This window comes from Mya arenaria, chromosome 11 (genome assembly GCF_026914265.1).
Source record: "Mya arenaria isolate MELC-2E11 chromosome 11, ASM2691426v1".
NCBI classification, from domain to species: Eukaryota; Metazoa; Mollusca; class Bivalvia; order Myida; family Myidae; genus Mya; species Mya arenaria.
In genome coordinates this window covers 18,394,442-18,406,285 of record NC_069132.1, presented here as the reverse complement: position 1 = coordinate 18,406,285, position 11,844 = coordinate 18,394,442, and the positions used below count along the sequence as shown (strand labels likewise).

General features: G+C 35.5%; 1 protein-coding gene across 4 annotated transcripts; it reads left to right on the top strand.

The window, feature by feature from the left end:
* Window positions 1-1,032: 1,032 nt before the first annotated feature.
* Window positions 1,033-4,576, top strand: LOC128207556 (sulfotransferase 1B1-like). 4 transcript variants are annotated; one of them, XM_052910540.1, is made up of 7 exons: window positions 1,033-1,188; window positions 2,017-2,124; window positions 2,359-2,453; window positions 2,614-2,937; window positions 3,253-3,353; window positions 3,637-3,811; window positions 3,997-4,576. In XM_052910540.1, the coding sequence occupies exons 2-7, from the start codon at window positions 2,033-2,035 to the stop codon at window positions 4,104-4,106; spliced, it is 897 nt and encodes a 298-aa protein (XP_052766500.1). In that variant the 5' UTR covers window positions 1,033-1,188; window positions 2,017-2,032; the 3' UTR covers window positions 4,107-4,576. The 4 variants fall into 4 exon arrangements, with proteins under 4 accessions (XP_052766500.1, XP_052766502.1, XP_052766499.1 ...); XM_052910542.1 differs by having other exon boundaries at window positions 1,048-1,216; XM_052910539.1 differs by having other exon boundaries at window positions 1,049-1,286.
* Window positions 4,577-11,844: the final 7,268 nt, after the last annotated feature.

Here is an 11,844-nt window from a genome sequence, read left to right as displayed (position 1 = left end):
CAGCTACTGCCATTTACATTGACATGATTTGAGAACTTCAGCACAGCACGCAAAACAGACACGGTATATTTCCTGTCAGTTTATCTATACAATTTAACATCATTTCAGCACATGACATTATTGAACACTTTGTTAATGGCAAGAGGAATGTTGCACTTAACAGTATTGTCAATTAACAAACTCTATCAAATAATGGTTCCTAAAAGGTTGTTTGTGCTGTTCACTTGGTAATGTCCATGGAGACATGGCTATTAAATTTACCTCTTAAAAATTACATGCACCGTAAAATATCAAACAGATCTTATTAAAACAAAAAGGTTACGTTCTTAATTTGACATATATATAGAAACTTGAAAGATAAGATTAGTATTTATGCGGAAAATGTCGATTTCTTTTCTTTCAGTCTGTACAACAAATTAAAACGCATAGGGAATGGTGTACAGCGTCACATTTTACAACAATCCAGTACTTTTAAGCGTTATTGTGTTAACCGTGTTTAAAATGAAATTATATTGCCCGTACCTACACCCACCATGAGCTACTTAAATGGGCTTTGTTATTCCCATTTCAAAAGTGTATGCGGCCACTTTGCTAGCATTGTTCATATGGGTAAATATTGGCAAACGAAAAACCCTAGTGTCGGTTGCGAAATGTCCGAATACGCACCAAACTGTTAGTTACATATGTCGTAAAACCACGCAATACATCGTCAGCTTAGTGCAAGAGCTTAATATCTGCTTCTATTTATATGCATATACTGCGTTATTGCACTAGGGTGACGATATACACCGTGCTATTCATTTTTAAACGTATCCGTATATTTCAATTCACCGCGTATTACGTCCCTGAAATTCTTTCATCTAAAGCCCTTTTGTTCGTTGGTGGTAAGACCCAGCCTTACCGGCAGTGGTAACAAGGACCTTCAATTACAAAGATAACTAGTACATATAGTGCAATTGAAGGGCATTTTATAGGACTAAATATAAAGGTTTATGCATACTAGCTAGTGTCTACTGATTTATGTTCTACAAACGTAGCGTTATTCATTAGGTTAAAAGTTAGAACGATGTTCTACATAAGCCGAGGACATTGTATTTGACATAAATATACGTGTTGGATGAAAAACATTGTGAATTTCATAACGGATAAAACATATTTTGTTAATAAATTATCTTCAGATTAGCCAATGTAATCATTCAACTATCAATTGTCAATAGTGAGTAGTCATATAGGGTTAGACGTATAGTTACAGTACTCGGATTCGGTAAATTCGGATTATTTATAAGGTTGGACATTAGTAATATTCATATCAGTTAAAACTAAACACACGGACATGAAAACTGTTAAGCTATTTTCTTGAAATATTAAAAAAGGGACTGTCATTTATTGTATCGGAACGTTATCGTGTATTGTAATAGTGTCAATTCTGATCTTATGTTATCATTGTATAGCGTTAATAAATGTTTCTGTTATATGTATATGTGCTGGAGGCCTTATATATCACAATAAAATTTAAATTCGGTTAGATAGTGTGATTAAGGATTAACAGAAAGTACGGACATCTTTTTATTTCGAAACAATAAATTAAGATATTCCATTGAACTACGCTCTCATTTAAAGATGTACTCTTACTCCTAGATAAGATTTACCATAATTAATAATATTGTTTTAATATTCCAAAAAGGATGAATGAATGTCGGAAACAATGGTTCTTATGAAGGATACCGAGTTTAATTTGAACCTTAAAACACGGTATTTCAACCTTATGAGTCTATAGTAGATCGCAGTACATATTTAAGCATTCACCAATCATTTAAGATTTTTGCGCTTTCTGCTATAAAATTTTCACGGTTACAATCTTGAGTTCAGCATTTAATATTTTCCATAAATGCATTATTTAGTAAGTAGTTAAAGGTTTATCAGTCAAAATTGATGTTTGTTGTACATGTGTTTGTATCGATGTTGAAGAAGAGTGTCACTTTAATTACGTTCTAAAAGGTCAACATATTTCATCAGAAACAACCACTAAGAAATGTCGGCGCTAAAGCACGAGCTTACGGATCCGGAGGGACAAGGTCCCAAACATCTTATGACTCTAGATGGTGACCCTCTGCCAACATTCAGGTAAGATTTGTTTTTATTAAATTGATGTATGTATCTGATTGGTATGTTATTGTTTCCTGCGTCCGTATTCCTTTATAACTGGTTCTCCTCGTTAACAAGCTAACATGAAGGCCATCATTGCAGTTTTAATTAAGGAATACTTCACTCAAACCATGCAAAAAGAAATAAAAAGAACGTACCAACACAAGAATTCCCAATATAATACTCTTTTGATCAATTTTATTTTACATTTAGACTATCACCGGAAGAGCGTGGTGCAAACATTTTGTCTTTACGAGACTGGCAGATGAAAGAAAATGACGTCATATTATGTACTCCTCCGAAATGCGGTAGAACTGAAATATATTGCATTGAATCCTTTAGTATTGACTTCTTACTTGAACAGTCGTAAAGCATATCTGTACAACTTCTGCATGAAATTACCAGACTGGATGTTAAATGTACATCTAGCAAGAGTCAATTATGCGTTTATTATGTTTGACCACACAGGAACGCACTGGGTCCAAGAAATAATGACGATGCTGCTCAAAGGAAAGCCTGAAATGGTCGAGACCGTAGACAAAGGTGGCACGATGATGGAAGCCAGTTCTATTGACAGGATGAACGAGCTACCATCACCAAGAATCTTGAATTCACACCTTAAATGGCAGTTATTGCCAAAGTACATTTCTGAAAACAAAAACAAAGTTGTAGTTGTATTGAGAAATCCAAAGGATGTTGCCGTCTCGTTTTACTATCATATGAAGGGCATGAATAACTATGACTATGATGGAAAATTCGAATACTTCCTTGAGTGGTTCCTGGAAGGCAAATGTAAGCACGGGTTTGTTATTCATATAACTATGTCTATGAGTGCATTAACACAAGTATTCACGTCCTTCGTCTGTTTGTGACACATACACTACCATATAACTTTGTAACAAGTAAATACTAATGTAATAAGGGCAGTGCATGGTAGTATTCATAAAATGAAGACCATTAGGGTCATTTGAATGAAAAATACAAGACAGCAAACACACAGTTTGATCATGAATGCATGCCTTCATATCCTTGAAGGTTTGCGTATGGCATTAGAGTGATAAATATAAATTTGAATAAAGTAATAAAACCCTACTTATTTCATTTCAGTGCCATATGGCTGTTTCTTCGAGAGTGTCAAAGAATATGAGCTATTAGCAAATGAACAAAAGGACCAATTTCATACTCTCTTTTACGAGGATCTGAAAACGGTTAGTTTTAACATTAACTTTGGGACAAACATCGTCTGGTTCATTTGCTTGTAGATCAATGGTCCATTTCAGTTTATTATCTACTATGTTAAATCAATGTCAGCTTTGAAAAGAAATTTAAGTTCACTGTGGCGATTACTTATGATAGGATAATTTGATGTTCATGAACTAGATGATGTTCATAGACGTTGAATATATCACTCAAAGAAACTCTTTCATTTTATCTTTTATAACGGAACGAAATTGCATTCGACCTTATAACTTGCTTTTTTATGATTTTCAGAATGGCCTACAAGAGGTTAAACGCCTTGCTCAGTTCCTCAGAACGAATGATGCGGACGACTTTTGCCAAGCGGTGTATGATGCGTGTGATATAAAAAACCTTAAAGCCAAAGTTGCGCAGCCGAAGGAAGGGAGGCCGAACATTTGGAAACCAGGTGGATCTATCTACCGTAAAGGTATATCAGAGTTAACATTGTTGTGTAAGATTCCAAAGACGTTCAAATGCCATTTTAGTTGCTTTTTCTGTTTAACTTATCTTTCTGAAGCGGTTTGAAGACACATGCAAAATTGTTTTGCCTTCATCGCTTTCGATCATTACAAAGGTTGTATATTTACAAAATATGTTTTAATCCTTTCACAGGTATAATTGGCGATTGGAAGTCACATCTCACGGTCGCACAGAACGAACTTTTCGATCGAGTTATTGCTGACAAGATGAAGGACAGTAAAATTCAGTTCAGATATATTTGATATCATATGTACACCTGATGCTAAATCGTGGATTATAAGAATCGTTGTTCTGGTGTTGAACATACGACAAACAATTAACAGCAACTGAACTATCATATTTCATTCATGTTTCTATAAGCTTGCCGTTTTTTCTCCGAATGATGATAATTACAACATTATAAACATAAAAAAAAAAATAACTGAGAATTCATTTCACATTTGATCAGATCAAGAAGCAATGGTATGATACTTATCGTTTGTGAACAAGTATAATTAGAAATCAGTTGTTTCAGCTTATTGATTCATTGATTAAGTAAAACAATCTTGTTCGGCTATTCGTCAAATATTTAAATAATATGATTTTGTCGTGCTTTGTAATGTCTAATTAAAGCAATTCGGGCTTTGCTTAGTATACATGTAATTGCTACAATATTTTTGTTTAAATGGAATGGAACGCATGATGTGTTATATATTATAGAGCATTGACACCAGACTTTGTTTGTCTATAACTTCAGTTAGTATTTAGCGATGAATGTCGTCCTGTTAACCTATTTATCGTATGCTAGATCGGGATCAATAGTATAAAGTCGATCAGGCGGTAAACTTTTATAAAAATGGTATTGCAATAGTAAAGAAATTTAGAATTATTATGAGTAATCGTTACTGTGAATCCACCTTATTAAAACCTTTTAAACTAAATTAAGTTTTCATAAGTTTATTAAAACGAGCCAAATAGAATCATCAGCACCAGCAGTAATTATGTACATGTCACGTAAATCTTACTATAGAATAGGTATATAGATTTTAAATACTCTCAAAACATATATATGCCATGTTTAAAGTAGTGTCTACTAAGTTGAGCTAAATAAATCGAAGCTTCAAGTTAAGTTCTCAATTACAATGAAACTATTGCATGTAATGAAACTGGCTTCTCGAAACGTCACAGATTTTACTTTTTCCTCGTCGTACAATTTCAATTCGAATAACATGGGTCATTAGTCTGTTTGATGGTGTGTTTGACTGTCGGTCTATCAATAGACTATGCATTGTCCGCACCAAACCAGTTTGAGCTAGGAAAAACTTGACCACTAAAAGACCCTGATTGTGTTTTATGTTATGACGAAAAATGATTTTTTTTAATTCTGTTAGCTAAATAGCTTAAGAACAATTTGCGTAGTACCATGCAGCTTACGTGGTAGGTTACCCTTAAAAATCAGTGGCTCTGATGTTTTAGGCCAGTATCTAGGTTAAGAGTGAATGCCACAGTTTACATTACGGGGATACCATTGTCCGTGTAATATTTCTAAACTACCTCATTAAACGTCCGTATGACCTTGCTACTCGCTAGTAGATGACCATATTGTTTGGTCAGTGGGTTAAACGTCAAAGCCGCGGTCAACTGTGAACACATCTTCCGCAGCATAGCTTGAGAACGTTTTGATATGGGATCATGAAACTTCAAATGTATATTGCCATTAACCAAAAGGAAACCATAATGGTTTGGATAACGCTTTCATCAAAATAATTCTTGAACGAGGTGACCTGTTAGTAAGGATCAAATAGTTCATAAGTCGAAAAAAATGTCTATCCTTTCTGAAAAGTAGTACAACTTTTTATATCCAATGCATGTCTTCCTACACACCTTTATCCATTAGTTCACTTGCAGTGTTATGTTGGCATACTGTTTTACAAGCATTTCTAGTTAAACTGAATGGCGTTCACATTTGCACACTAAGATTATGCAAACACAGTATTAGAAAGACAAGCCTCGTTGCTAATAAAACTACGAATCCGTATGTTGCTCACTCACATAGTAGAAATAAATAGTATTTCTCTTCACGAAGAAATCTATATTCGAATCCTTTTTAAAGAACTCAGACTGCGTGAATAGTTGAAGTTACTTTGCAGCTTTTGGTCTTTTCGTTAAAGGTTCTATTCGGCATAATCTTTTGATTGGTAATTGTTACCCCACATCATTTAACCCGTTGCCAAACGGTTTATTACCCTATATTTCATACAAGCACGGAAAATAACGGAAATAGTTCGGAATGCAGCCGTGATGTTGAACAAAAAACTCGAGACTAGATGTTTTCACGGAAAAAAGCCATAAGCTATAATATCGTCAGTTTGCCAGGTGATGTAAAGGTTATTGGGAAGAGAGTTGCGTGTTGTAGTTCCATCATATGCAGTTCAAAGATTTCGGGGACAGTTCCAATCACAGCATTATTAGGAATTGCAGGACTCCTATGCAATCATTTAAGATGTTTGTGACATATTTTTGCTACTTTTTGTATTGCACTAGCTTGTTTACATGTTAAATACAAAATTATTTGTTCTGGAAAAGACAGTTTACAAACACTTTACTTCGCTTTGTCGCCAAAAACTGTGGGGATAGCTTCGTCTATCAAAATAGTTCTTTATGTTAGACCGAGACAGCAGCTAGTTCTGGTAGTCATCGCGAACTCAAAATGTTCAGAGCTACAAGCTGTGCTTTTACAGAAACGCTTTTCGAGGGACCTTGCCATCCGGCCTTGGAACACTCAGTCAGATCCCGTCATCTGAATTGCACAAATAAATTGTTTTCGGAGTTTTTTTTCTCTATTGTGGGAATTGTGTGCAGACTTATATCATTTCCCGGCGCATTACTACATTCCTCACACAACACCGAGACCATCCCATTGTTCACAATAATCAATAGTCCATACTTTAACAAGCATCCATGTAGTTCTTTTCAATGAAAATAAACAATATGGCGGATACGAGTACCGACTCCGACGTCACAGACGGAAATTTACGAACGAGAACTCGGACTTTTCCGATGATCTGCAATATTGGAAATTTACAATATTCGAAAATATTAGTCGGCTAATATATCGATTATATTCGCAAAAGTTTGACATTTCATTTCAGACTTTAAAATAGACATAATTTGTGCCCAAATTAATGATGTTGACATATTCACTGCATGGTACCTTTAACCTTGTATATACCATGCTTGTATGGTGCACGGACCTTTCATATGCAAGAGTTAAATTTTGGCATTCTACAGAAAATAGTTGAGAGCATTCATGCAAATAGGGTCACTTTATTTAGCGTGGAACGTCAAATCTTACTGTGATTATGGCACTATACTAACAATATTTAATCAGTCGCCCTCGTGTTAGGTATATGTAGTCACTAGGTATTTTTCGCCAGTGGCAAAGTCGCTTTCTTGTTTAATTCAGTCTAGTTTAAACGGATAGTCGGGGAATGGTATAAAACGTGGAGGGGTTTAGATTTATTTTCATTGATACGAGGAGAAACTATCTTATATAACTCGCCTTAAGGTTAGAATTATGTCTTCGTTAAGTCTTATAATACATGTGTCATTGTACAAAACTAGGAGGTAAACACAATGAAAATATAATATATTAATAAAGAACATAAAAATGCAGTGTAATATTCTTCGAAGTAAGAACAAAATTAGTCGAAAACTTTACGAATATTCTCTTATTGGGAAAATAACGCTTACCCTGAGCCAGGATCAGCAGTCATGAAACAGTTTTAGAGATACGACATGCATCATGTAAAAGTACCGTTATACCCTCGATTCAAAAAAGTATGTAAAATGTAGTTAAGTTGATCAGTAAGTCTTATTTTGGGAAGCATTTTAATTTTACGGAGGTTTTTGAGAACGTCGCCATAGAAATACGAACGATTAATACCAGTAATAATCAGATTCAGTATGTGACTGTGTGGGATATTGAAACATTGCCGTCCAAAGACGGATTATTTCCAATTTTAAAGGTAAAATCATCTTAAGAAAGTATTTTCAATTAAATCAGCTAGAAAATGTTAACTGGTAAAGTTGTTTTTGGCTGATTTTGCAAAATAAAGGAATCAACTTTATATGGATTGATCAAGTAGTTGTAAATGGCTGTTATGTACCAGATTTCATCACGGTTAAACGCTATTTATATTCAATGATAGTTGATAGTTAAGGTATAAAATCTTAAAATCCTGTTATGATAGGGATACTTATTGTGTAAATAAAATTCTGGCATGATTATACTTAATTCAGCAGTGGTTTACAGAGGACGTTACTCGGAGTGTCCCCCAAACCTATCAACTGCACATACCGTATTTATGTCCTGTATGTGTTTCTAACCCCGTTTTACAATAGTTCAGGCCATGACATTTTTGAAGACTTAACTGATGGCAAGAAGGAATATTGCCCTTGACATAATTGTCAAAGAGCAATCTCTTTCAAACCATAAAACCGGAAAGGTAGTTTGTGCTCTTACGAGAAGTTTGTTCTGTTAATTGGTAAAGGCTTATGGAGAATTTCATTTTTGGTTCAGATATACCGTTTTTACAACTTTTTTTATTTTTTGTTTTGGAAAGAGCAGATTTTTGCGTAAATATTTGCAAACCAATGTTAAAAGATGGCTGAAAAAGATCAGATCGCAGATTTTCATATTTCCGTTCGAAAATTAATGTGTTATGGTTTAAACCGTTACTTACGGTTTAAGAAAAAAGCATAAAACACCAATTTTTTAACTAGAATATAAAAATATGTGATGTACGTGAAGTTAGCGGCCTAGCGGCCTACCGGCGTGAAGTTAGCGGACTAGCGGCCTAGCGGCGTGAAGTTAGCGGCCTGGCGGCCTAGCGGCCTAGCGGCGTGAAGTTGGCCGCCTAGCGGCCTGGCGGCCTAATTATTTTTTCTATTTCTAAGCGATTGTTAATGCGTTTTTTTTAACAATGATAAATCAAGGTTTTATATTCATATAGTTACATAGCGGCCTTAAATTGTTATCTATTCAGAATATTTTTATTTACCTTTTATTCTAAAACAATTTCAAACTAACTGTTTTATGCACAAATTATCACTCTAAAGCGTGCACTTCAGCGACCTAGCGGCATAGCGGCGTGAAATTAGCGGCCTAGCGGCCTAAATTGAATCCTATTTCAAAGCATGTATACATGCATTTTCTTCTAAAACAATGACATTTTAACTGTTTTTATGCACAAATTAACACATTGAAGCGATTATCAACAGTTTTTTTTCCAAAAGCGTCGATAAAGCAGTCAGCTAATTCAAAGCATTAAACATGCCTGTTCTTCTAAAACAATGATGTATTTACTGTTTTTATGCACAAATTATCACTCTGAAGCGTTTTTCTTTTCTTTTTTCCAAAAAAATTGATCGAGCACTTCAGCGGCCTAGTGGCCTAGCAAATTATCACTCTGAAGCGTTTTTTTTTTTCAAAAAAGTCGATCGAGCACTTCAGCGGCCTAGCGGCCTAGCGGCGTGAAGTAAGCGGCCTGGCGGCCTGGCGGCCTGGCGGCCTAGCGGCCTAAAATGGTTCAGAGTGATGATTTGTGCATAAAAACACGCTAGGCCGCTGAAGTGCTCGATCGACTTTTTTGGAAAAAAATGAAAAAAACGCTTTAGAGTGATAATTTGTGCATAAAAACAGTTAATATATCATTGTTTTAGAAGAACAGCCATGTTTAATGCTTTGAAATAGCTGACTGCTCAATCGACGCTTTTGAAAAAAAACTGTTGATAATCGCTAATAGCTTCAAAGTGTTAATTTGTGCATAAAAACAGTTAATATGTCATTGTTTTAGAAGAAAATGCATGTATACATGCTTTGAAATAGGAAACCATTTTAGGCCGCTAGGCCGCTAGGCCGCTAGGCCGCCAGGCCGCTAACTTCACGCTGCTAGGCCGCTAAGCCGCTGAAGTGCTCGATCGATTTTTTTGAAAAAAAAATAAAAAAAACGCTTCAGAGTGATAATTTGTGCATAAAACAGTAAATATATCATTGTTTTAGAAGATCAGGCATGTTTAATGCTTTAAAATAGCTGACTGCTTAATCGACGCTTTAAAAAAAACCTGTTGATAATCGCTAATAGCTTCATGTGTTATTTGTGAATAAAAACAGCTAATATGTCATTGTTTTAGAAGGAAATGCATGTATACATGGTTTGAAATAGGATACCATTTTAGGCCGCTAGGCCGCTAGGCCGCCAGGCCGCTAGGCCGCCAGGCCGCTAACTTCACGCCGCTAGGCCGCTGAAGTGCTTGATCGACTTTTTTGGGGAAAAAAATGAAAAACGCTTCAGAGTGATAATTTGTGCATAAAAACAGTAAATACATCATTGTTTTAGAAGAACAGGCTTGTTTAATGCTTTGAATTAGCTGACTGCTGTATCGACGTTTTTGGAAGAAAACTGTTGATAATCGCTTCAATGTGTTAATTTGTGCATAAAAACAGTTAAAATGTCATTGTTTTAGAAGAAAATGCATGTATACATGCTTTGAAATAGAATTCAATTTAGGCCGCTAGGCCGCTAATTTCACGCCGCTAGGTCGCTGAAGTGCTTGATTGACATTTTTGAAAAAAAGTTGAAAAACGCTTCAGAGTGATAATTTGTGCATAAAACAGTTAGTCTAAAATTGTTTTAGAATAAAAGGTTAAGAAAAATATTCTGAATAGATAACAATTTAAGGCCGCTATGTAATTATATGAATTAAAAACCTTGATTTATTATTGTTTTAAAAAACCGCATTAACAGTTGCTTGGAAATAGAAAAAAATAATTAGGCCGCTAGGCCGCCAACTTCACGCCGCTAGGCCGCCAGGCCGCTAACTTCACGCCACTAGGCCGCTTGGCCGCTAACTTCATGCCGCTAGGCCGCTAGGCCGCTAACTTCACGCCGCTAGGCCGCTAACTTCACGTATATAAATATGTGATCTAATATTTTGTCAGCAGTCTTATATAACTGGTTTCAAAGCATTTTCACAAAAATTGGTCGTTCGAAGACAAAAAACAAAGAAATTGTCAAAACGTTCAATCTGCGAGAGTGCAGCTTTAACAAAAACATGTACCGTACTAGCTCTTTCCAAACTTAGCTTATTCCAACAGTACGTACAATGCTCTTTCAACTTCACACATAAACAGAAACTTGTTGCATGTGTTATTTTTTTATCATCCGAAAACTATTGATTTCTTTTATCACAAACTGTTTTATGCCTCAAATTTAAAACGCATGGATAGTTGGTGTTCGTGTGACCGTGCGATAAGCGATATCACACGCAATGAATGACGCAACGCAATCCGTCTAGGACTGCTCACGCGTTGACTCCATATGTTTCATATTTGCACATTCATCTTCATAACGTACTTAAATAATGTATATTTTCCGATTCCGAAGACTATTTAAAGAAATATTTCCAAGATAATTTTGGCGGGTTGATCAACGAGAACAGGTTGACGACGTGAAATATACTATACGGGGTCAGTAGAAGTAAGTGATCCGATAGGGAATATACGGGTCGCAGGAAACAATACCAAGGTTCTAGCTTCGGTTACAACCGCTAGCGTTTATTTTACTCTGTATAGCCTATATCTGGCCACCTACTAACTTATAATACCGCTATCCCGTTTGAGTAATTAATTAATTCTTACTAGGCTTTTCTTATACTTATACTTATTCCTTATGCGGACACTTTCGTTGCATTGCTCACTTTTATTTAATCGTGAAAACACTAATGTTTGGCTGACAAAATACCGAAATACTCGTCTAATTTCATTTACAAATGACATAAAACCACGCAGTATATACACCATGTTATACATTTTTACACATACCCGGCGGTAGTTGCAAATAACTGGAATTTACCCCGTTCAACGTCCCAGAGTTTCATGTTAAACCGTTTTGCTCGTGGCTGGTAGACCCGACAGGACTCGACATTTAAAACAAGGGA